Source organism: Desmodus rotundus, chromosome 1 (genome assembly GCF_022682495.2).
Source record: "Desmodus rotundus isolate HL8 chromosome 1, HLdesRot8A.1, whole genome shotgun sequence".
Lineage (NCBI taxonomy): Eukaryota > Metazoa > Chordata > Mammalia > Chiroptera > Phyllostomidae > Desmodus > Desmodus rotundus.
The window spans coordinates 64048222-64075778 of record NC_071387.1 but is presented as its reverse complement, the minus strand read 5'-3'; the positions used below and the strand labels follow the sequence as shown (position 1 = coordinate 64075778).

The window sequence follows — 27557 nt, the reverse complement described above, 5'->3', positions numbered from 1 at the left end:
AAAAACTAAGGGAAATAGAATGTTCTGAACTCCTTAGGCTCCACTGTGGGATTTCTAATTGTTGAAGTCTCTGCAGCTGAGGGATTCCTAAGACTGTTCTGTAAGGCAAGAAATGCAACATTCACTCCTCACAGTGTAAAACTGAGTTTCACTGCTAAATAATGTAAATGACAACCCTATGTTTTAAGAGATAGTGTGTGATATGTCTCCCCAAATATGTGACCTTCTGCACATGTACTAATATGATGAAATTAGAATTATATTACTCAACTTTCATATATTTATTCATACATACATGCTCACACATGAGTAAAATAGACCACTATATTATGAAGAATGAGGTAGTTCCAACTGGCTGAGATATAATTAGTAGCTGAAACTTGAATTTCCTCGAAGACATAAATAAGGGCTTAGTGGGTTTTAAGCTAACTAGTATTTTATCTCTAATTGCTTTTAAGAACAGGGGAAAGAAACCTTACACAAGTTAACAAAGAATGAAAATGCAGACTTGGTCCTTCTTCCTCACCTTCATAAATTTGTGAATTTTTTACCTGCCTAATGATAAGGGGCTTGACCAAATGATCATTTACAACAGTGGTTCCCAAACTTGCCTGCCTATTGGAATCAGCTAGAGAACTTCAAAAAATTACTGAAGCTTGTACCTCACTCCAGAAGTTAAGATAGAATTGCACTGGGGTGTGGCTTGAGCTTTGGAATTTTTATAAGATCCCCAGGTGATTATAATATGCACACAAGTCTGAGAACCACATTTTAAGATAAGTTTCAGTTCTATGTCTATGCTTACGAAAACTATGCTTACGAGAGACATCCTGAGGGGACCAAAGTTTTGTCGCCCCTAAGTGTGACTCTTGTGACATTGATTTTAAGCTGGTTATTAAAAAACAAGACTCAGAAAGAACCTATGACCCTCACCTTTCATGCCTAAAGGAATTCAGAGAGAAAAACATGCTTCAGGAAGGGAACCTGAGCATATTCACCTTAGCACACATGAATTAGCACATATGTGATGGACAGAAAGAAATCCAACAAAGTCTGTTTCCTTCTGTGTCCCACTATTCTAGATGGTCCAGCAAGAACTTGTTGATCATATGTTTGCTCTTTCTCCTACCTGGTAGTTACCTACTTCCTTTGGAATCCCAGACCCCTGCCCCACTTCTCCTTTGTCCAGAATAGCATGCAAGCCTCAACTGCTCAATGCAGTTTAGGTCTCATATCTTATGATACGCCCAGCATGTACATCAGAGTAATAAGTCTTGGACATTTTCTCCTGTTAGTCTGTCTCTACTAACTGGATGATTAGCCCAGATGAAAGAACTTTCTAAGTAGGAGAAAAGTTAAATTTTTTGTGCCCTTCCAGATTCCTAAACCTAAAACAGACCACTATTTGGGACTTTAAAAAATATTTAGGAAAATAAAGGAAATATAAGCCATTATAAAACAAGACAGAATTATGGAAGATTGTTCAATTTGTTTTAGCAATTCTGGCCACATTAAACCTCCCTTCTATTTAAGTCTAAAGGAGGTGTTCTATTATCCACTTGCCTTTGTGGTTACTGAGGCGCTTCAAGTGCGTATATGAATGTATAGCCAGGGATAAGGGCAAGAAGTATTATAGATTTTTATTATTCTCCTGTTGCTACTCACTAGGGGTTATTTAACTTAAGACTAGAAATCTGCAAAGCTATAACTTTAAAGAACTAAATTTTAACCACCATTCAATTAAAGTTAGTACAATGACTTTGCATAATATATACATGAAATAATTAGTGAAGATGGTTCTTAATTTAAAGGATGTTAAACAGCTTGTAGACATCTGGTAACAAGCTGAAATGGGTCATTCAAAATTTATCTAACTAAATTAAGGGGGAAAAATGTTTCTCCTCCCAGGTTGGCATGTCACAAGATAACTAAACCGACTTAGTAGGCTTGCCTGGGAATCCTTAGCTGTCAGTGGTGAATATGCAAAGGGCCAGCAAATTAAATCAACCTGCCAAACTGTCAATTTCAAGCCTCATGACTGCATGAAAATAGCATCACTGGAAGAAATCAAGCATTGCCTTCTTTTGGGTTTCCTGGCACCTATTCAAATACTCATGCAGTTGTGGCTAATTTTGCATGCAAATTTCAGTCAATAAGCTCAGAACAAGACCTCCCAAGATATTTCAAAGGATCTGACAGTATTTTTTCTGAATACCAAATCGACAGTAGTTGAAATTCAACCTCCATTTGCTTGTGCTTTACATATGCACAGTGTCCCCACCACAGAGCCAAGTTAATGAGAGCCTTACCTGCTTTCACTCACATCCTCCCAGTCCTTGTCCTTGCTGAGGTTCTCAAACAAATTGCTCATAACCTTGATGGAGTGATTGAGAACAGTGTGGTAACGACCCACAGAACGCTTTTTCTTGGCAGTTTTAAATTTAACCTTGGTAGTGGTTGTTTTACAATCATACTGTCCAGATCTCACTTGTGTGGTGGCCATCTCAGATTTAGCTTTGTCTGCTGAATGCTGCAACTTCTCCATTGAATTCATCACCTCTTCATGTTCATTTTTCAACCTATTAGCTTCTGCCACTTGTCTCCTTAGGGAAGTGACTTCTCTCTCCAGCTCACTGATTTTTTCTTGAAGATCAGCTTTGTGTTTCTCTACATCTTTATTCCCCTTTTGTAGCTGTTCTAGGTCTTCTTCTCTGGCCTCTGCACTTTCTTGCTGCTGTTTTAAGAGGGATTTCAGGAAATCATTTTCCTTTGTTAATTTTTTATTCCCTTCTTGTAATTTTCTTGACCTTTTCTCAAAAGATTTTAGACGATTTTCCAATTCAATGACCTAGACAGAAGAGTTTCGTTTATTCTTTTAGAAGTCCCAAACCATAACCCATTGTATTTTATTATCATTTCTTACTTAAGTAAATAAAATTACATTAAGCACAGGGACAATATAAACCTAAAGTACTTCATTTCTAAATAATTCTCAGGTAGAATAGATAAATATATTCTAAAGTGTAATAATATATCTGTGGAATAAAAGAGATGGTAAAAGAAGTTAAAATTCTATACAAAGTGGCACAGAAATAATTATGCTAATAAAGTTAGTGGATTTTTCTGAGATCCTAAATGCTTTGGCTATACAGTCTACTCATTGTGAATAAAATTTTTTTTCAGAGAAAACCAATTTATACAAAATAGGTACTAGAGGAACTTTATTAATAAAATATTTTTTTTCAATACTTAACAGTCATATGAAAAACTGATGGCCTAAATAAGAAATAATTGCTGAAGAATTCTTATTTCTAAATTTAAAAAATATAATTTTAGTAGTAGTCATGAGATCCTTAGCTTACACAATAAAGGAACATCTTACCCAAAAAAAAGTCTAACACATTTAAATTATAATTATTTCAAGGTTGCATGTGAAATTTTTCATTTATTTCAATAAACAACATTTATTGAAGGACACAAAAATAATAACAGCCTGATCTTAAAAATTTCAAAAACTATTTGGAAAGACACTTGCATACATCAGTCTGATAAAGGATAAAATGTAAGTGCTGTAAGACTGGGGAAAAAAGAAAGAGCAATTAATTCTAAGCAATAAGTTTCATTGAAGAGATTTCAGTTTAAACCTTGAAAAATAATCACTATTGTTTGGAAAGTAAATTTTACCACTTATAAAATAATTTTATAACCATGATCTCTTTCTGATCATCTCAAAAACATGTGAAATAAGTAGAGCCAACCGTTGTCTTCCCAGAAGAGGAAATGAGACTCTGAAAAGTTAAGTAACACAAAGAGGTAAGTATTTACTGGTTTAAACCCGGATTCAAAGCGGGATTTTGTGCCCCTCCTACTATTATGCAAGCCATATAGGGGAGGAAGAGTTACCCAGGTATACAGGGTGGGGGCAAAAGTAGGTTTACAGTTGTGAATGCGTGAAACGCAGTTTATTCTTGTATTATTATTTCTTAATTATTGTATTATTTTTCCATACAAACAACGGTAAACCTACTTTTGCCCAACCCTGTTTATGGAAAATAAACATAGAACTAGAGTCAAGAAAACACTAAGTTAAGCAAGAAATGTGAAATGTTGAAAAATAATATAAACTGATATTTACTTTCAAAACAAAATTCTTCAAAGGAGAAAATATTTTTGATGTATTAACAACTAATGATTTAAAATAGTATTTCAGAAGTACACAAGATAAAATTTATGCATATTCTTAAACTTTCCAGTTTACTGGGCTTTACTTATGATGGTGAAGTTTCCTAAACATGAGTTTAAGTCATCTCCGATTTACCTATCCTTCTGTGCCCCCTATTCAACACCCTTCATGTAATTCAACAGTCGTTTACAGATTGGTTATCCTGTCCTGGAACATGAATATTTCCTAATAATAAGGAATCTCAGTGAATTTTAATCACTTTTTCCCTAGTATGTTATACCCACCTACTATTGGACCAATGTTTACAGGACTTAACCTTAAGTAGAACTATATGAAAAAGTTTTTACCAGGCTACTATAGCCGACCTTTGTATATTTCAAGACAAAAAAAAAATCTATTGTTCCTTCTCAATGCAAATACATGTTTGAAGAGCTGGACAATGTGACAAAAAATACAGTGTTCTAAAATACATGAACTCTGGCTGAAACTTTTTAAACTCTTTCCAATCACTTGATCTCCAAATTTTATTCTCCATTTAGTAAAAAATACTACAAACAAGGAATATCACTTTTTACAACCTTTCGGTTCCAATGGTCTTCAGTCACTGCCCAAAAGAGTATACTTATAATAAATACACTTAAAAAATATTTTATCATGTTAGATTCCAGGATGGTGTAAGGTAGAGTATATATTTTTAAATGTATTTTGTGCAAATAATCATGCCTTTTTAAAAATCCTGACTTTGACAGTGGTAGTGAAATGAGGTGTACAGTGGGGTGGAGGGCAGGAGGAGGAAGGATGTCACAGAATATTCCCCACAAACCATGGGTTTGGGGATGGGAGAAGTCGATGATAGGATTAAGATACTTAGCACGTCTATGGCAAACTGGTAGCTAGCTAATAGCTGTGTTAGTGCCTCAGGGCAAAAGGTGTGTATGTGACTTTCAGACTGTATCCTGACTCCTGAGGTAGCCAGGGGGACTCTGCATCACTGAGTCCTGCTTGCCCTGTGGAAGGATGGCAGCCAAGACAAGGTGGAACATGATGGGGAAACTGGCAAACTGCGGGAAGAGCTACAAGGGACGTCATGTAGGAAGCCCTGGGTCAACACTTAAAACGAAGGGCCGGCAGTCATGAGGGAACTGCCAAGAGTTTTGGAGAGAGCCATGTTGCCGGGAGTGAAGGAGGAGAGCCATGATGTAGCAGTTAGGCGATTTGTAGTGAAGCTGGTCCGCAGTGAGAAGGGAGAAGTAAGCAAGCCCCTGGGTAGTTTGTAGTCAGGATCCCGTGATGGAGCCTGGTGAAGGAAGGAAGGAAACATACTGCTGCTCTGATCCTGCCCACTCGAGCTGACTCAGAAGCCGTCAAGGACCCTGCCTTGCAAGACTCTGACCTGTTGCCTCACAGAACCAGACTCTATCTAGACTCTTGGGACTTGGAACATACTCTCTCGGAACTTGTGCCTTTCCTAGACTTCACCATGATCCAGTGTAACATGCACATGCTTTCCTGGACTATTACATGGAGGATGACAAGAATGTACCCCAGATCCTGAAGGAGAGAGTTGCTGCAAGACTGTTTACACAGCCAGCATAAGCACAGATGAGGATATGGGGAAATTTGGTGGGTTTTGGCTTATAGCCTTTTGGGGAACAAGGGAAGTGCTAGGTCTTGTGGAAGAACAGGGCTCTGAGCATAAGTGCTCTCAGCACCCCCAAGGTTGGAATATTGTAAATAAACACCTGTTTCTTCCAGCATTAATTGTTGGGTCATACACCAAGGCGCCATGTGAATGGGCCCCTATCTGCTCGGTTACAGTAATATAAAAATAATAAAACGCAGTGTGGTCTATTGGAAATTTAATTTTGAGTCCAGTTTGGGTATCACTTCCAACTGTGGTTGCTTTACCTGGTAAAATATTTAAACTATTTTACCTTTAGTTTCTTCATCTGTGAAATGGAAATAGTAACATTCATCATGCAGGTTATAAGTATTACATATAATCATATACCACAATTCCTAGCAAACAATAAATTCTACAATTTATCATCATCATCATCATCATCATCTCCATTATCATCTCTATTATTATTCATCCTAACAGTTATTTAATGAAATTACTTGAACTGAAATACAACTACTTGTGTTAAATATTGTTGAACTAGCTATTAAATCAACTTTGTACTTTTGATTAAAATATAATATGTTACCAAAAAATGTAACAAACAAACATCTTAAATTTAGGATTGCAATTTTGGATATTGGCAACATTTTTTTTTCTTTTCATTAAAATCCATTTAAGTTTGGGCACAACTCATGAAAATTTTATATACCAATGGAAAAATGTGTGTTAAAGTATGTTGTGTTTCAAGTATGTTAACTCCCTGATGTAAATCAATGTTTAATCATAAGAGTGGCCAGATTTATTTGCATTTATGTTTAAAATGGAGAACAAATAACAAAACAGAGAAGCTACTTCCAAAGACTTTGAAGGGGAAAGTCCATAGAACACATTCAAATGTTATTCAAGGTACACTCTCAAAAACTGTTGTTCAACTGATTTAAATCTCCAAAAATAGAAAGGAAATTTTGAATATATATTTTGGGAATAGGAGTCCAGGGATTTGTTAAAGGCATTGTTTTGCATACTGTAAATCAATTTAAGTCCATACTTTTCCTCCAGTACTGAAAATGCCTTAAATTTAACAAAAAGAGAGCTCCTTTCAAATCAAACAAAACATGTGATTTTGTGAAGTGTGTGTAGTATGCGCTTTTCTAGGGGTACCTAGACTGGACAGTTTAAACCCTAATAACCTCCTTTTGACTTATCTCATAAAGACCCCCATCTCCTAATTCAGTCATATTCTGAGACATTAGGAATCAGGACTTTGACATAAGAATGTGGGGGCACACGATTCATTCCGTAACAGTGTTTAATGTTAATCTATTATTTAAAAATAATCTACTTACAGGTTTCATTTCTACTATGTACAAATATTGTTTTCATGTTGTTACAATCTTTTAAACCCATTTTGAATAAGTTTCAAATAGATTGTGGGGGCATAAAAGTAATTTTCCTCCTACCTTCTAAGTGCTTCTAGCTGGGCTAATAATCAAATTAACAGACACAGGTTAACAGGAGAAAATCAAAATTTAATATGTGTGCATGGGGACTTCATATAAGCATGAAAACTGCAAAGACAGTGAGGCAAAATGAGGTATATATGTCATTTTGGACAAAGGACAAAGGAGGGAAGAAGCCTGGGATTTCAAAGCGGAAATAGGTAATTCACAGGTAGCAGAGATAGCAGCAAAGAAGTTCTTGCTGGGCAACTCAGAAACAATGGGACAGAGGGGAAGTTAGTGAGCAGGTATTTGCATAGATCCCTCCTGTCTACCCCACTTAATTCACACGTGCTCCAGTGAATGTGCTACAAGGTGATTATGCTAAGGTTCCCTTCGTGAAGCAGCATTTTCTATCTGAAGGTCTTTAAGAAGAGAAAGTAGAGATAAAAGAAAAACAAAGACAAGCAAACAAACAAACAAAACAACCCTATTCCTGAGTTTGTTGGGCTTCAAATGGTTTCAGCTTGAAATAATTTGCACTCCAGGGCGGCACATTCTGGGGAGATCCCCACAATGTACATCCGCTTCAAACAGGTAGCTCAGCTAAAAGGGGTTAAATCACGAGTCATAGAATTACATTCAGTTAATATAAAAAGTGGCAAATTAGTATGTTAATTTGACATATGGTCCAATGAAAATAATTCCTGTTAGCTTTTTAGGACTTAAATGGATTTCTGAATCCATTAGTCATTTATGGCAGTTGGAATGAAATCGTGGATTTCTTTTGAGTTTCTACCCCAAAGCAGTAGGTAGTAGGCTAGTATTACATATCCATACACATAAAAATTATATAAAGCTGGCAAACAAAAATATCACTTTGAAACAAAGAAGGTAAGGTAGAATAAAGTGTATGACATTCTAGCTGGTAGTGTATACATTATTTCAATCACCCATGTTACCTTAAGATAAGTGAATGTGAGCATTTGTTCTCTATTATTATGTTAACCTGATAATGGTCATTCAGTAATGGTGAAATGACAGCCTTTGTTACAGGACCATATGGCAAGTGTTAGAAGTGTTAGAAACCCTATCGTCTGCTGTAAATCACTACATTTCCTGCAAGTCAATTCACAGATGCAGGAAATGTAAGTAGCCAGATTTATATTTTGGTTATATGTTTGTACAATTTCAGCTTTATCTAAGTATTGTGTAGCCAAATAACAATCAAGTTATAAGAATAAATCTATTTAAAGAACATTTTCTTTGTAAAATTTAAAAAACTGCTAAAATGCAACCAACTCTATTTAATTTAACTTGGTAACAAGGTATTTATACATATCAATATAAATTAAGTATAAAATTGTAAATCTAAACATTAAGATTTTTAAAAACATTTTACTATTAATGATATGCATGACCAAAAGTAACTACAGGGTTTTATTTACATGGATGGTTCTATTAAAACAGGGATAACTATACTAAATCATATGGGTAAAAGTTTTCATCCAAAATGAGATGAGTCATTATATTTTCAAGTTTAAAATTATAAACATATTTAGATGAAGCTAAAGCTGTCTCATATTTTTTAGTTCAAATACTATAAATTCGTATGCTTGCTAAAGTGTAACCGAGTCTCATATGTCCAATTTTAAAGTGAAACTGCTAAGTTATAACTAATTAACACAGACTACAAATTTTTATAATTTCTATTGCTGTCATTCTCACTTCATCTTTGAAAATATTTTTAATCTATGTCAACAGAAACACAAGTACTTCCCCATTTATTTCACTAACATTGATTTTTTTTACCCCACTTTGGCAAGCCAATAATTTTGAATTATGAATTTAAATTAAGGATTCACACAAGGTTTAAGTTCATGCACTCTCATTTTAAAATATAATCCTTTATGTTAAAATTCAGATTTAACTTGCTCAGCTCAATATCTTAAAGATTAGACTACCTTCTGTAATGTCTGCTCCGACATTTCTTTCCCATTCTTCTCTGGAGTACTCTTCCTGACCCCATCATCTTCACCACATCTGAGGAGTTGTTCTGGTGGAGAATAAATAATATATTTTGGTACCTCATATACTGCTAAAATGCTGTCCTTTCATTTTAAGGAAATGGGTTCTATGGTTTCCCAATGATGAATAATCTAGTCTATTGTATTGTCAAGTATTTGGCCAATAAATAAATGTTGACTTTTTTAAGATTTTCAGTCACATAATTATGTATCTTCATAGAGTCACATTTTTTTTCAGTGTAAGATTTTCAAAGGTACAACAGATCTGCAGGTTAACAATGCTGTACTTTTATTCCTATTTTCATTCTTTTGTAGACTATGCCCCCTTTGCCTTTAAAGCAGAATTCATTGCTCTTCTTCTTTATCTACACAGGTCACTACTAGTTTTGTTCTCTGGATCTTCCTCCCTGCCAGGAGGATCAGAGTCATGCTGAACAAAGCAAACAGGAACAGAATTAGGGGAGACTGAAACTGTAACATCCCCTAGCACGCCCCCGCTCTTTTTCACGTAAAAGATCATGAGTTGGGCAGAGTAAACCATAAAAATCACATTTCCAGAAAAACTGTGACTTTATAATAAATAAAGACTCTGGTAATGAATAAAGTTATTTCTAGAAATCAATCCTATACTCACCAGGAATTTGACTTTGAAAACTTTTCAACCAAGCAAAAATATAAAAGCAACATATTAAATTTTAATAAATCATAAAACTTCAGTTGAAATACATTAAAACCTATAAATATTTTTGTTATCAGATAAATTACTGTGACAATATAACAATAAAACAATAAAACAATATATCTAATGTTTTACTGAATTATTTTTGGGATATAATATTTCTCAAAGAATAAAAGGGAGCAAAAAATATATAAATCTAAATGTATACATATCTGTGTTAGAGTGAAATGTTTTTGCTTCAAAGTATGCTTGGCTGCTGTAGGTCAGTGTAAAACTTTGATTCATCAACAAAGGAAAAAAAACAATATTATTCTCTGTAGAGTAGAAATCCTCTTGGTGTAAACAGTGACTAACAAGTTTGTTAGAGTGAATTAGGCATTTCTTTTGTCTTTGAAACATGACATATCCAATTAAAACTTCTGTACTCTTGAAATAAATAGAACACCATCCTAAGGATAATAAAAGCTAGAATAGGTAGAGTTTGCCACCTAGGGAATATGTACCTTTACCTTGATAATAATATATTGATTCCCAAGTTTCATTTCTAGTCCCCTAACACCATGGTGCTGAATTCATTTACAATACTCTTTCAGCAATATAAAAATAATATGCAAATACAATTCATCTGTTCTAATCATTTAAATATCTGCTATGGTTCTAAGTGTGATATTTACACTCAAAACTATGAAGAAAATAAGAATGAAGAGAGCTAACAATAACTAAATACCTCCATTAAAATACAGGCTGAAGACTGATTTAAAAATAAATTTGGTTGCTGCTTTGTGCTCCTGGGGTATGTACAAGGCTCACTGGTGGTCTGGTTGACAGTGTTTACTTGTGGTGGTTTGCTAAAAAGTTTATTTCTCACATTTGTGGATTTTATAAAGAATATTCAAGTAGATAGGCCCAGGCATGAAGAAAAGAAAGAAATCAACTCTCTGTCCTTGATTCTTTTCCCCATCAACATTTCAGGATTTGGAACATAAACAAAGAAGAGTATATAGAAATACATGCTTCTATTTTTTTCTATGGTGGAAATCACCTTACTGGAGATTTATTTATTTTTATTTATTTAATTTTTTTATAAACTACTTTATTGTTGTTCAATTATTTTATTTTCATTTTACAGAGAGGGAAAAGGAGGGAGAAAGAGAGGGAGAGAAACATCGATGTGAGAGAGAAACATTGACTTGGTTGCCTTCTGCAAGTGCCCCAACTGGGGACGAATCCACAGCCCTGGCGTGTGCTCTGACTGGGAATCAAAACCGTGTGATCTTCAGGTTTGCAGGACGACACCCAGCCGAGCTGCACTGGCCATGGCTGGAGATTTATTTTTAAAATTTTATTGTATTTGCTTTCCTTTCATTTTTATTACTATAAAAATTCATTCTGACTTATATTCTTTCTCAGAGTTTCATCTCTCTCTGCTTTTTTTTTTAAATATATTTATTGATTATACTATTACAGTTGTCCCATTTCCCCCCGCACTCCACTCCATCCTGCCCACCCCCCTCCCTCCCACATTCCCCCCCCATAGTTCATGTCCATGGGTCATACTTATAAGTTCTTTGGCTTCTACATTTCCTACACTATTTTTACCCTCCCCCTATCTATTTTCCACCTATCATTTATGCTACTTATTCTCTGTACGTTTCCCCCCCTCCCCCTCCCAATCCCCTATTGACAACCCTCATGTTCTAGTTGTTTGCCTAGTTTGCTCTCGTTTTTGTTTTATGTGTGGCCATTAATAACTGTGAGTTTGCTGTCATTTTTACTGTTCCTTTTTTTGATCTTCTTTTTCTTAGGTAACTCCCTTTAACATTTCATATAATAAGGGCTTGGTGATGATGAATTTCTTTAACTTGACCTTATCTGAGAAGCACTTTATCTTCCCTTCCATTCTAAGTGATAGCTTTGCTGGATACAGTAATCTTGGATGTAGGTCCTTGCGTTTAATCTTGGGTAATGTAATTATGATGTGCCTTGTTGTGTTCCTCCTTGGGTCCAGCTTCTTTGGGACTCTCTGAGCTTCCTGGACTTCCCGGAAGTCTATTTCCTTTGCCAGATTAGGGAAGTTCTCCTTCATTATTTGTTCAAATAAGTTTTCAGTTTTTTGTTCTTCCTCTTCTCCTTCTGGCACCCCTATAATTCGGATGTTGGAACGTTTCAAGGCGTCCGGGAGGTTCCTGAGCCTCTCCTCATTTTTCCAAGTTCTTGTTTCTTCATTCTTTTCTGGTTGGATGTTTGTTTCTTCCTTCTGGTCCACACCATTGATCTGAGTCCCAGTTTCCTTCTCATCACTATTGGTTCCCTGTACATTTTCCTTTGTTTCTCTTAGCATAGGCTTCATTTTTTCATCTGTTTTTCGAATAGATTCAACCAAGTCTGTGAGCATATTGATAACCAGTGCTTTGAACTGTGCATCCGATAGGTTGGCTATTTCTTCGTCGCTTAGTTGTATTTTTTCTGGAGCTTTGAAGTGTTCTGTCATTTGGGCCATTTTTTTTGTTGTTTGTTTGTCTTGGCGCGTCTGTTACTTTAAGGGGCGGAGCCTTAGGTGTTCACCCGGGCGGGGTAATGCTGGTGGCTGCGCTGTACGTGGGGGAGGGGCCGAGTGGGAGCAATGGTGCCCGCCTCACTCTCCTCCGGCTTTCAATCTTTCACTCCGATACCCACAATCAAACTGGGCCCCTCTGGTGCTGGTTCCCGAGTAAGTGGGCCTGTGCACACTCTAGGCCCCTGTGGGTCTCTCCAATGACCTCTCCTGTGAGGCTGGGAGTCTCTCCTGCTGCCGCCCCAACCCCCACGGACGTTTTCAATCAGAGGTTTCAGGCTTTATTTCCCTGAGCTGGAGCCCTGGGTTAGGCGGTCTGCTTCGCTCCCTGCCGTTCGTCCGGTTTATCTGTGGGCGAATGTGGTGCCGCGGGGTGCTACCCGCTGCTCTGCCTGCCCCGTTCTCCGCCACTCTGAGTCCGGCCCTCTGGGTTTATCTGTGCAAATGTGGAGCCGCAGGGTCTGCTAGTGCTCAGACTGCCTGCGCCATTTGTCCCACACTCCGCCAGTCTCAGTCCCGCCACAGCCACGCGAGTCCTCTCCGCCCCAGCTGCCCGTCTCCGCCCCTCCTACCAGTCTGGATGAATGGTTATTTTCTATTTCCTTGGTGTTGGTCCCCCTTGCTGTTCGATTCTCTGTCAGTTCTGGTTGTGCGAGGAGGCGCAGTGTGTCTACCTACGCCGCCATCTTGGTTCTCCCTTCTCTCTGCTTTTTTTTTTTCTTTTTAACTTTTAACTTTGCTTATTCATAGTTTAAATTTATTTTATTCTAGCTTCTATGGTTTTCTTTTTCTCTTAATTCTTTTGGATTACATTAAAAATTAATCTAAATTGATCTGGTCAAGATAGTGGTAAATGGGGTACTTGCATCCTCTCACGTCAAAATTACCACTAAACTACAGAACAACTATCATTCAGAATTGCCTGAAGTCTGACTGAACAGAAGTCCTATAATTAAGGATATAAAGAAGAAACTATATCAAGACTAGTAGGAGGGGAAAAGACTCAGAATGGGCTGGTCCCTCACCCACATGTGGTGGTTAAAAATCAGCAGGGATATCTCAGCTGCAGAGGTTCCCCTGAGGAACTAAGGGTCACAGCCCCATACAAAGCGCCCCAGTCCAGGGTTCCAGTGCCAGGAAAAGAAGTTCCTGTAACTTCTGGCTGTGAAAATCACAAGGGATTGTAGTTGAGTGAGAGGAAGAATTGCTGAAGTCCATGCATTCCTCTTAAAGGACCCCACACAGAATTACTGGGACTGGCTCTGAGCTTCAGTGTGAGACAGAAGCTTGAAAGGAGCCAGGGACACATGGGGAGGAACTAAGTTTTCTGGCTTTGGGGCACCAATTGGAGGGGCAGCTTCCTCCTAGACAGAAGTGCTGGCAGAGGCCACTGTTCCTTTGCTGAGCCCTCCCCACACAGAGTTGGACAAGGGGCACTATATCTGAGTCGCCATCAACCGGGCTCACACTGTTTGCTCCACCCTAGTGATTACCTGAGATTTCCACATCCCCCCCACCCACACACAACTTTTGGGCCCACCAAGGCTGTTTCCAGTGGCTTTTATATACAAATAGCCTACCTTCGCTCATGCTGTGGACTTTCCCAAAATTTCTGAAAAGTTCATAAACCCCAAACAAGTAGCATTTGGCCTTAGCATATCCCATACCTCTTGCTAAGTGGCCCCAGGCCTGGCAGTAGTGGCAGCCAGCCTCAGTTCACAGCTTGGCCTTTCCTGGGCACCTCCAAGCCTAGCACAAGTAGCAACCATCTGCAGGTAGTTCTGTAGCTCATGCTGGCTGGCCCCAGGCAGGGCACAAGAGGCAGCTGACCTTTATCTGCACCTCCTACAAGGCCTCAGAGCCAGTGCACGCAGTGATCAGCTTCAGACCACACCACAGCAGTACCCAAACACCTCCATGAGTGACACACTCAAGGGGCAAAATCATTGGGTACCAGAGCCCCAAAGAGTAAGTCCTGCTCTGTCAGGTTTGCCCCAGCACAGCAGCTCCTCCTCCACTGCAGTTGAGCCCCTCCTCACAGCCCAACAGACTGGGGGCAAATCCCTCCCACGGACATGCCAACAGCCTTGGTTTCTTTAGGATCAGGGCTCGTTATCCTAGACACCAACCATGTGATTGGAGTTTTGGAATTTTCAGCCCCATACTTAGGACCTCCAGGGAAAGGGAGGGGGGCTAAAAATTAAGTTCGATCACCAATGGCCAACAATTTAATCCATCATATAATGAAGCCTCCATAAATACTCCTAAATGACTGACTTTGGAGGGCTTCTGTGTTGCTGAATACAAGGTGCTGGGAGAGAGCATGGATGCTCCATGCTTCTCCCATCCATACCTTGCCCAATGCATCTCTCCCATTTGGCTGTTCTTAAGTTGCCTCCTTTATAATAAACCAGTAATAGTAAGTAAACTGCTTCCTTAAATTCCATTACCCTTTCAAGCAAATCATTGGAACCTGAGAAGGAGGGAGTTGCAGAAATACCAATTTTTAGCTGGTTGGTCAGATACATAGGTGGTGACCAGGGATGTATGACTGCCATCTGAAGTGGGACAGTTTTGTGGGGCTGAGCTCTGAACCTGTGGTTCTGCGCTAACTCTGAAGTTTGTGTCAGAAGTGAATTGAATTAAACTGTGGGATATTGAGTTGACATTCAGAAAATCAGAGAAACACTGGAAGAAAATATTCACGCATTCGGTATCAGAAGAGTTGTGAATAAAAACTCATAGTACTGCTCTAGATAAATAAATTGTGTTATATACATAATATTCAATAAGATCTGCCATGAAAAAAATTGTAATTAAACATTGTTTCCTAGGCAACATAAAAGCAGATCAGCCCACTATACTTAGAACCCATTTTCTCTGAGAAGTAACCCTCAGCTAATGAAAAATAAAGTCCCATTTCTAATGGATGAGTTGGAAGAACAAGAAATAACTCCTGCTACTGATGGACGGGAGAGAATCTCAGTCTTTAGATGACTATGGTGTTTAGCACATCATTGTTGAAACCCAACCCATTAATCAATGTAATCAGTTACCTTTGAAAAAGAAGTAGGCCATTATTGTTACAAGCCACAATTATTCTAAAGGGACAATGAAATTACATATTGTTCATGAATTACAATGATGGTTTGACTTGACTTTTCAACTTAATAATGTGTTAAAGAAATATGCATTCAGCAGAAACTGAACTTTGATTTTGATCTTTGCCGGATGAGCGATACGTAGTATGATATTCTCTTGTGATGCTGGGCAGCAGCCCCCAGGCAGGCACACGATCACAAGGGTAAACAACTGATACTCTGCAGTATACTGCGTTGCCAGTGTCTTTTGGATATTGTGTTCTAAGCATGTTTATGGTAGGTTAGGCTAAGCCATAATGTTTGTTAGGTGTATTAAATGAGTTTTTGACTTTCTATTTTTAACTTATGAGGAGCATCTCTGTCTTTTTCTAGGAAAAGAGGTAAGAGAATAGGAGAATAGATAGGTTTTTAGGATTTTTATTTTTGGTTTTTGCTTCATTGTAAACTATACTCAATAAATAAGCTTCTTTGCTTTAAAAATAAAATATATTTAATCAAGGGTCCTCAATTCTGTTCATTCATGAGGGTAGGTTAGGGAAATTTGAATATGTTATCTCTAATTCTTCTAGGTAGGGGGCAAGAGTAGTACCCTCTTGTTACTTTTATGGTATTCCTACAACTCATCATTTTTCATAATTTAAATAATTTATTTTCCATATTCAAGTGTTTTACTACATCTTCATTATTATTTTTACATTTAAATTAGTTCTGTAAAGTTTAACATTTTTAAGTATATTTTATTGATTATGCTATTACAGTTGTGCCACTTTTTTCCCTTTATTCCCCTCTGCCCTGAACCCCAACTCCCACCAGCATTCCCCTACCTTAGTTCATAACCATGGGTAGTACATGTAAGTTCTTTGGCTTCTACATTTCCTATGCTATTCTTAATCTCCCTCTGTCTATTTTGTACCTATTATTTATGCTTCTAATTCTCTGTATGTTTTCCCTCATTCTCCCCCCTCCCCAACCCCGCTGATAACCCTCCATGTGATCTCTATTTCTGTGATTCTGTTCCTATTCTAGTTGTTTGTTTAGTTGGTTTTTGTTTTTGTTGTTTTAGGTTTGGTTGGTGATAATTGTGAGTTTGTCATTTTACTGTTCATATTTTTGATCATCTCCTTTTTCTTAGATAAGTCCCTTTAACATTTCATATAATAAGGACTTGGTGATGGTGAATCCTTCAACTTGACCTTATCTGGGAAGCACGTTATCTACCCTTCCAATTCTAAATAATAGCTTTGCCAGACAGAGTAATCTTGGATGTAGATCCTTGCCTTTCATGACTTCAAATACTTCTTTCCAGCCCCTTCTTGCCTGTAAGGTTTCTTTTGAGAAATCAGCTGATAGTCTTATGGGAACTCCTTTGTAGGTAACTGTCTCCTTTTCTCTTGCTGCTTTTAACATTCTCTCCTTCTCTTACCTTGGGTAATGTAATTATGATGTGCCATAGTATGTGCTTTCTTGGGTCTAACTTTTTGGGGACTCTTTGAGCTTCCTGGACTTCCTAGAAATCTATTTCCTTTGCCAGATTGGGGAAGTTCTTCATTATTTGTTCAAATAAGTTTTGAATTTCTTGCTGTTCCTCTTCTCCTTTTGACACCCCTATGATTCGGATTTGGAACATTTAAAGTTGTCCCAGAGGTACCTAAGCCTCTCCTGATTTTTTTGAGTTCTGGTTTCTTCATTCTGTTCCAGATGAATATTTATTTCTTCCCTCTGCTCCAAGCCATTGATTTGAGTCTCAGTTTCCTTCCCTTCACTTTTGGTTCCCTGTACATTTTCCTTTATTTCACTTTTCATAGCCTTTACCTTTTCCTTCATTTTGCAACCATACTCAACCATTTCCATGAGCATCCTGATTACTAGTGTTTTGAACTCTGCATCTGATAGGTTGGCTATCTCTTCATTGCTTAGTTCTATTTTTGCAGCTTTGATCTGTTCTTTCATTTGGGCCATAATTATTTGTCTCAGCATGCCTGTTAAGTACTAAGGGGAGGAGCCTTAGGTATTTGCCAGGGCAGGTCAACCCATGTCACTGTGTTGTGGTGCTGTATGTGGGGGTGGAGTCTGAGAAGGTACAGTGCCACTTAGCTCTCCACTGGCTTTCAATCACTTCCTCTGTTATCCAAAAGCAAATAGGGCCCTTCTGGTGCTGATTCCTGGATGGATGGGTTTGTGTATATTTGAGGACCCTGTGGGTCTCTCCAACAAACTCTCCTGTGAGGCTGGGAGTTTCTCCTGCCACATCCACCCCCACAGATTTTTCGGTCAGAGGTTTTGAGGCTTTATTTTCCCACACTGGAACCCTGGGTTGTGTGGTCTGTCTCACTCTCCAGTTGTTCCTCTCAGTTTATTTACATGCAAATGCGGGACCACCCACTCTGCCAGCCACCGTCTTGCCACAAGTCCTCTCCACCCAGCTGCCCATTTCTGCCCTTCCTACCAGTCTGGATGATGTTTATTCTTTATCTCCTTGGTTGTCAGACTTCCATACAGTTCAATTTTCTAGCAGTTCTGGTTATTTTTTGTTTTTAAATTTGTTGTCCTTCTTTTGGTTGTGTGAGGAGGCAAAGGGTGCCTCCATCTACCTATGCCTCCATCTTGGCTGAAAGTCAGGTTTAACATTTTTATTTGTGTTTCTGGTTTCATGTATATTTCATGTCACAAAAAATTTATTTATTTTTGTTTCAATTGATTTCAATATCAACCTACATTCCTAATACTAATCCTTTTGTTTCTTTAAATACTATTTCTTAATCTTAAAAGTCCTGTGTTGAATCTTCTATTTCATTAGTTAACATTTATATAGATATATATATGTGTGTGTATATATATATTTATAGTAACTCAAACAAAGCATGACCTTAAGCATAATAGTAGCAACCGAAAGATTACACACATACACACATAAAGAATACATTTCATATGTGCGACATATATAGAATACTTTGAGAGCACAAAAGAAAAAGTGAATAAAGATGTAGGACAACAGAATATGCCATCCCAAATTATGCCTCTCTGGCATAAGGATTAATTTGAGCAGATGATTTTTAGAAACAGCAAACAAAGGGGAAGCTTGGAAAACACAGAAATTCACCTTCTGTAAGGGTAATTTACATTTATAAAGTAAATCTCCATTTGTAAGGGTATCTCCAGCTCTGTAGCTCTGTACCAGGAAGGACACCTAAAACACCAGAAACTCATCAGTGAAGAAGGTACTGATTCAACATCACATAATAAACCTTAATCTTTATTAGCCTATTTTTTCCTAGTCAAATTCCCACTAGCTTCCTCTATTCCTCTCATCCCTTCATTTTTTGTTTCATCTGAAGATGGAATTTAATCCCCAATTTTAAGCCACTGCCTTGGGTTATTTATTTCCCCAGGTGAGCATCTCCCATATACGAGGTCTATCCAGAAGGTATCCAGCCATGTAATATGAAAAACAGAGGCATTTACTGAAGAAGATAGAAGATACAGGCAATACTGTATATAGGACAATGAATGACACCTCTTCAAAGTAGGCAACTTGGGACCTCACACAATTCTCCCAATTGCCATCAGCAGCTCCGTCATATTTTCCTAAATCTTATGGATGGTCTGAAATCTCTTCCTTTTCAAAGGTGATTTTAGTTTTGGGAAAAGTCAGAAGTCACAGGGCGCCAAATCTGGGCTGTAGTGGGGCTGAGTCATCTTGGTGATTTGATGTTTTGCCAAAAACTCTGCACAAAACATGATACATGAGTGAGTGCATGGTTATGGTGAAGCTGTCAGTCACCAGCTGCCCATAGCTGTGGCCTTCTGAATCATCCAAATCATTTTCATGGAGGAATATTCAAGCTTAACACAAAATTTCATGCAGATTTGTTGCTCTACTCGCTCAGTCATTTTGAATGCAGTGGCCACACAGTACACATGCTCACTCAACAGTGTCTACCACACTCACTGACAACTACAGTGAAGTCGTCATTGTTCACACATGTGCATTCCAGTCTACTCTCCTTGGTGGCTAGGTTACATCAATGTCACACAAACCATTCTCATTATATTAACAATGGCTGGACTTTTTCCAGATGGAACTCGTGTATCTATATGCCATAAAATATGCTAATATACTTGTTTGGTTTTTTTTCTCTTGTGAATTTTTCTTTTGCTACAGGGGAGCCAGTTACAAATTTAGAAGAATAGAGGGAAAATTATTTTTCCTCCTCTACAAAGCCTTCAAATCAGAGATCATATTCTAATCTAGTCATTAAAGATGAGTAAGTCTTTTCCAGAAGAACTGACAAGGAAAGGGAACTATGCATAACAGTTCAGAAGTGTTCAATGATAAAGCACACATGGGGTGTTACCTTGTTGATTATTTCATCCCAAGATAGAAAAACAAGGCTAAAAACATGAAAGATAAGGCTAAAGAGGTAGGCAAGAGCTGTATGACAATGCTTTATCCTGTATCTGTAGGAAGTCACTAAATAAGAGAATATGAGATTCGAACGTCTGCTCACTGACATCCAAGAAGAGGACCAGAAGGAATGCTCTTGTGCTGGATCAGATAGCAAGTATAAGTGGTGCGAAGCAAAACCGCATTCTGACCTTCCCTTCTTTATAAAATGTGTTGCATAGGTCTAGAAACTTCTTATTTATTCTCTTTAAATTTGTAGGTACTTAAGTATACCCTCAACATATTAATGACTATTATGATGGACATAAAGAATTACTTAAGATTAATTATTCTAAGAATTAAATAATAGTTTGACACTTTTATTTGTTTTTTAAAAATTTGGCTGCATTTGATAAAACCTGAACATCCCCCTGATTCATCTAAGAGTGAAATTCAGATGCCATATTTCCAGGCCTGATTTTTTTGATCATGTCTTTTTTGGTATGCATCCACCTACAATCTCTCCTTAATAGTAAATAAACTTGAGCTGTTTTCCAGAAATTTTTTTTAATTTAATTTAATTTTTAAAAATTTTTGTTATTCAATTACAGTTGTATGCCTTTTCTCCCCATCCCTCCACCCCACCCCAGCTGAACCCACCTCCCTCCCCCACCTCAACCCTCCCCCTTGATTTTGTCCATGTGTCCTTTATAATAGTTCCTGTAAGCCCCTCTCCTCACTGTCCCCTCCCCACTCCCCTCTGGCTATTGTTAGATTGTTCTTAACTTCAGTGTCTCTGGTTATATTTTGTTTCCTTTTTTCTTCTGTTGATTATGTTCCAGTTAAAGGTGAGATCATATGGCATTTGTCCCTCACCGTCTGGCTTATTTCACTTAGCATAATGCTCTCCAGTTCCATCCATGTTGTTGCAAAGGTAAAAGCTCCTTCTTTCTCTCTGCTGCATAGAATTCCATTGTGTAAATATACCATTGTTTTTGGATCCACTCATTTGCTGACGGGCACTTAGGTTGCTTCCAGTACTTGGCTATTGTAAATTGTGCTGCTATGAACATTGGAGTGCATAGGTTCTTTTGGATTGGTGTTTCAGGGTTCTTAGGGTATAATCCCAGCAGTGGAATTGCTGGGTCAAAGGGCAGTTCCATTTTTAGTTTTCTGAGGAAATTCCATACTGTTTCCACAGTAGCCTCACAAGTCTGCATTCCCACCAAACAGTGCACTAGGGTTCTCTTTTCTCCGCATCCTCTCCAACATTTGTTTGTGGATTTGCTTATGTTGGCCACTCTGACTGGTGTGAGATGGTATCTCACTGTGGTTTTAATTTGCATCTCTCTGATGGCTAGTGATACTGAGCATCTTTTCATATGTCTCTGGGCCCTCTGTATGTCTTCATTGGAGAAGTGTCTGTTCAAGTACTTTGCCCATTTTTTAATTGGGTTGTTTCTGTTTGCCAGAAATTCTAAGCTCAATTTTTACGCTACGCAGCTACTACGAAAGTCCCAGTGTTTTCTTTTCATGTAATATTTATTAAGGGTAATCTGAAATTTATAATCCATTTTTTTCTATCTTAGATACTTTATTTCTGGATTAAGCCAGACCATGTAGAAACCACATATTATAACATATACTAACTGCCACAGTATACTTTTTTTTCATTGCTTCATATTTTATAACGCATTATGCTAGATTGTTACTCAGCAAATGTTTACGCCCTCTTCCTCTGCCTTCATGGGACGAGTATAGACCCTGTTTCATTGATGTTGAAGTTGACCAAATGAGTTGCTTTGACCAAAGGAATATGGGTATAAATGAGAATGTGCCCAGGATAAGCCTATAAATTAAGTCAGTTTCTGCTCTCCCCTTGCAAGTTTGCAACACTTTGTAAAGAAGATGCCCTGGTAGTCACCGCCCTCTTCAGCCTTGCCTGAGATTGAGATATGTAAAGCAGTGTCAAGTCAGTATGAAGTCTGAAGCTGAGATGCCCAAGTCAAGCAACAGAACTGCAGCCTGAAGCACGTCTGCCTCAACTGATCTCCAGAACCAACAAGCAAGAAACCGTTCCTGCTACCTTACCAGCCCTCTTTCTCCTGGGTCGAATCTTCACTCTCTTTGAGTTTCAGAGCTCTCCTGGCTCCATTTGATATCTAATTTAAGACTTCCTCCTTTTCTGGTTTAAGGCCTTGTTTATAAGTACTGGGTTAGTACTTAGGCCTAGAACATTGCTGTTCAGCTTAGGTCTGACTCCTTTTGGACCTGAACTACGGTATTTCATTGGAACTGTGCTATTCAGCTTCTGGCTGATTCCTTTGGAACCAGGCTGTTCCCACTGGAACAATGCTTGTATTTGGCCTGCAGTCTGTTTGGGCCTTTGCTCTAGAGAAAAGGCCTCTGAAAACCAGGATTCCAATGATCTAAATACTTTGAGGGTGTACCACTCCACCCCACACACAGGGCCCTCAACCAATTTTACGTTTAAAAAAGGTGGTCCATCCTCATGTGAATTTATATCTAAATGGACTAATGTGACCAAAAGTAATTTAGAATAACAATAAACATTGTGGGGAACTTTTGAAATCACCAAACATACTTTTCTTAAAATCAGATTGGACAATCATAGTTCTGCAATTTGCAAAACTCAATGGAATGCCTATTTTGACTGGTATTTCCAGGATTCCTAGTGTTACCTGGAGTATAATATTAAATGTTACCAGGAGTCTAATATTGCTTCTTTGAAAAATAAAATTTTAAGACTAACTGAGGCAAACTAATGATTAAAGAAAAACAAAAAGGTTTTGAAGTCTCATGTTCCTCTCCTCCTGCACCACTGTTCCTCTGCCTCAGCTTCTTTCTATCAAGCTCTACCTTCAGTTCCTTTAAAATGAAGCCCTTCTAAGGATAAAAAGGTTAAAGCCCTTTTCTGAAATTAGCCTGAAATAAGCCTGAACTGTGATCAATATGCAAAGATTTCTTCAAAGTAAATGAGGATCCCCACAGTTCTGCTGAGAAATTTAATATAGTCATTCAAACTTATTAACCTAGTTTCTCTGACTTATACTAGCTATTTCACAGGCTTGTCGATGAAATCCAGGCTCAGCATTGGATGAAAACCGGTAATTCATAAAATCCTGGAAGGTCTCTAGAATTGCTACCGGGAGACTATCTCACTGACTTGTTATATGATCAGGCAAAAGAAATCGCTAACTGCCATCATCAGGCAATTCCTAAGGCTTTCCCAAAGCCTGTTGATTGGAGTGCAATTCAGACTTATTCACAAAAGTCTGATGAACCTGATCGTGACTATTAAATTGACTTCAGATTGTTTTCCAAGAAAATTCTGGTCTTCTTTCAGATGTTGATTCCACTCAGGTAGCTTTTAACTCTATGTTTATTACCGGGCTGAACCAAGACTTTTGTTTTTATTGGGTTGGCCAAAAAGTTCATTTGTTTTTGTTTTTTATCTGTAAGATGATTCTGGTAGGGCTTAGTTGTCTTTAACTTCATTCAAAACAAGTTTGTTAGATTGTATTGTGACAGCTGTCATAACAGCATGTATTTTTTAAAAAAGTATCAAAATTGGTGAATTTTTGTGTAGCCATTTTAATATTGAAGATGAAAAAAATACAACATTTTTGGCATATTATGCTTTACCATTTCAAGAAAGGTAAAAATGGAACTGAAATGCAGAAAAAAAAAAGATTTTTACTGTGTGTGGAGAAGGTGCTGTGACTGACTGAATGTGTCAAAAGTGGTTTGTAAAGTTTTGTGCTGGAGATTTCTTGGTGGACAATGCTCCACATTTGGGTAGCTCAGTTGAAGAAGGTAGGAATCAAACTGAGACACTGAGAACAATCAACGTTCTATCACATGGGGGATAGCTGACGTACTCAAAATATCCAAATCAACAAAGTTACTAGTTAAAATGAAAAATGTATGTTATGGAAAAAACCTAAGGGGACTCTTTGGCCAACCCAATAGTTAAAAGAACCAGGATGAAATGGAAAACTATGTCCACTCTAAATTTATATTTGGCAAATCAGCTTGCTCACGCTCCAGATAAGGCACATAAAAGAAAGACCACTGAAATTCTTAATTTGCTACTCTAGCAAATGAAGATAGCTATACAAACCCAAAAGCTGCTTAGTTTCTGCTAGTATTGCAATGAGCCAGGACACTGGAAAAGAGATTGTCACAAATTTAAGCACTTCAGACACCTTCAGCCCTCTAAGTGTCCTAACTTCCAATGACAGGACGCCAAGGAACTACAGGGGCTCCTGCCAATCCTCCTCTTATTCAACGCTGAGAACCCTCTCTCCAGAGTGTGAATTAATCTGTCTCTATTGACATGGAAGCCACTCTCTCGGTGGTCAACCCCACTGCTATGAAGCAGCTCCTGCCTCAAAGTATTAAAACAGTTTGAACCTATCTACCCCTTGAGAGATCCTCACCACTTTCTCCTTAGTTCCTCCACCCCTACTCATTTATTAGGCCACGACTTGTTATAAAAGTATCATGCTGGAATTTTTTCTTCCAAAAGAGGGAAATAATTCTAGAATTTGATAATAGCATCAAATTATACAATCAGGTGAATTAAATGACCCTTGGACAACTTTTATATTCTCTGTTTCTGACCGTACTATAGCTGAATCTGAGAGCACTGGTCATTTGTCCCTATTAGCTTGGCTGCCATCCCTCTTTATGGGCAAAATCTTCAACTGATAGTAGTAGCATCCACAGTGTACCTCCTGTCAAGATTTAGATACAACCCTTAAAACCTTTTCCTAGAATCAATCAATACCCCACAAGAAAAGTAGCCCTTCAAAGTATAAAGCTTATCATAGAAAATTACAAAACTGAGGCTTCATTATTCCTTGCACTAGTTCCTGTTGCACTTTTCTTTTACCTGTGAGAAAACCCAAGGCCCAAGAATGTAGGCTTATCCAGGACCTCCAAGCAATAAACAACATTGATATCCTTTGGCATCCTATTGCTCCTAACTCTCATACACTGCTAACATCCATCCCAACTGAAAGTAAATTCTTCACTGTGACTGACGCATGCAGTGCATTGTTTAGTATCCCAGTTGATACAGCTAGCCAACGTCTATTGGGCTTCACTTGGGAAGGAAAACAATTCATCTGGACAGTAATGCCTCAGGGTTCTACTGAGAGCCCTTTTTATTTCTCCCAAATCCCAAAGGCTGATGTGGATGACACGAAGTTCCCTAGGGGTTTACTTTGTTTCAATATGTGAATGACTTCCTCTTTGCTCTTCCTTCCAAGTCTCCTCACAGAAGGACAGCACCACCTGCTAAAGCTTTTAGCCTTTAAGGGACATCAGGTGCCCCTGGAGAAAATGTAGTTTGTCCAAACCCAAGTTTGATATTTACAGCATCTGATATCAGAACCAGGGCTGCACCTAGATACAGATAGGCCTCATGGTGTCTTAAGGTTCCCCAAACCCAAAACTAAGCATCAACTACAAGGTTTTTGGGGCTTAGTTAGTTATTGCTGAAATTGAATCCCAAATCTCTCTTATGGCCAAACCTCTGCATGTTTTACTAAAGAACAACAACCCCAACCCAAATTTTACAGGAAGAACAGGACAACACATCCTTTAAAGCAAATGAACCTGCCCTTGGGCATCCCAAATACCAGGTTCCCATTTTCCTTTTCACATATGAAAAGGAAAGGAATGCCCTTGGGGTACACATCCCAAAACATGGGGACTACCATGAACCAAATTATAGCCACCAACTGGACCCTGTGGCACCATGGAAATAAACCGCCTAGCCTTAGAAATAATTATGGGGTCCCCTAACCATATTTCTACTCCATGCAGTGAAAGGTCCCCTGAATTCTCATCATACTCAACAAGTTTTCAGTCACCTACCTCACCTCCTATGAAGTTTTTGTTAACTGCTCTTCCCATAACTCTTTCATGTTTTTATAACCTTAACTCTGCTCCTCCTCTCCCCTCTATTACCAATGCCCTGCACAACTGCTTAACCCTGATGTGTCCCCTCCTGACCACTGGTGATGATCTATGGCAGGGCTGTCAAACTCATTTTCACCGGGGGCCACATCGGCCTCGTGGTTGCCTTCAAAGGGCCGAATGTAATTTTAGGACTGTATAAATGTAACTACTCCTTAATAGTTAAGAGAGAGCTTGGCACTGCCACCAGGTAGAAACAAGGTGGAGGGCTGGACTCGGCCTGTGGGCCTTGTGTTTGCCACCTGTGAAACTACTTTGAGTAACATCGACTTCTCACAGTTCACTGATAGTTCTTTTTTTAAGTATACTTTATTGATTATGCTATTACAGTTTGCCCAATTTTTCCCCCTTTACCCCTCCTCTGCCCTTCAACCCCCAACCCTCTAGCATTCCCCACCCCTTAGTTCTTAGTTAATAAGTCACTTATAGTTCTTATTAAAAAGTGAAAATGCAAATATTGTGCTGGATATGCAATATCAACACAATTTGATGTAACCTAAGTTTACAAAGGCAGGTTGCCTTTGGCTACTATGGCCCAGTTCTAAAAAGCCTTATTAAAAGCTCACACTTAATACTAATAGAAGATACGCTTTTGGAATAGCTCATGATTTTGGAATGTTGTGGAAACAATGTAGCTTCCTTACTTCCAGCAGAAATAAAATGTAAAACTTGCCCATATGTTCAGGAATTACTGGATGCTGTATGTTTACTTGATGGTTCAGCTCTTATTAAGATCCCAAGGCATTCTCAACTTGACTCTCTGGAAGCAAAGGGAAATCACCTTGTTGACACTTTCACAAGAAATGCTGCCTTTAAAGGAACCGACAGCATTTAAGCCTGTGTCGTTGTCCAAAGGGACATTTTCCCAAATGATAAACTAGGAAAACCAGCTACAGAAGCCCAAAAATTGGCCTCAGAAAAGGAAAAAAAGGATTGGAAATCCAACAATTGTTGGTCGGATAAAGAGAGAAAGCTCTAGTTCAGGCCAAATAACAACCCAATTCCAGCAAAGATTAAAATCCCCACTCCTAACTACTATATATGATGTAAACCATTGGTCCACTGACAAAATGATAGCATTCATGAATCAATATTGGTGGGGAAATATTAATAAGGCTGCAAAATGCACTTACCTCACTTGTCCCGCTTGTCCAAAGTACAACCCACTGAAGCCTGTTCACATTGCTCCCAGACATTTGAGATTGCCTAATGGACCATTTGAGGGCTGGTAAATGGATTTCATACAGCTTCCTCTGTCTCATGAATATAAATGTGTTTTAGTCATGGTCTGTATGTTTCCTCAGAGGACTGAAGCTTTCCCTTGTACACAGGTTACTGCCTCTTCTGTGGCTAAAATCCTTTTGGAAAAGTTCATCTCTACCTGCAGATCCCCTCTTGAACTCTACAGTGATTTTCTCTCTCAGGTGCTTTGACAAGTCTGTACTATTTGGCCAGTTTTACGACACTTATACTTGCTCACCACCCTCAATCATAGGTTTAGTTAAAAGCACTAGCAGTATTATTAAGACTCAGTTGCCAAATTCTGTAGAAGCTCTC

General features: G+C 38.3%; 1 protein-coding gene across 2 annotated transcripts in view; it reads right to left on the bottom strand.

The window, feature by feature from the left end:
- Nucleotides 1–27557, bottom strand: part of CNTLN (centlein) — a 268014-nt gene that overhangs the window by 79188 nt on the left and 161269 nt on the right. For both annotated transcript variants that reach the window (XM_053924685.1, XM_053924690.1), the window contains exons 14-15: nucleotides 9211–9302; nucleotides 2310–2848 (exon numbers count right to left, since the gene is read on the bottom strand). In XM_053924685.1, the coding sequence (XP_053780660.1) occupies nucleotides 2310–2848; nucleotides 9211–9302 (631 nt within the window). The remainder of the gene's footprint in view (nucleotides 1–2309; nucleotides 2849–9210; nucleotides 9303–27557) is intronic.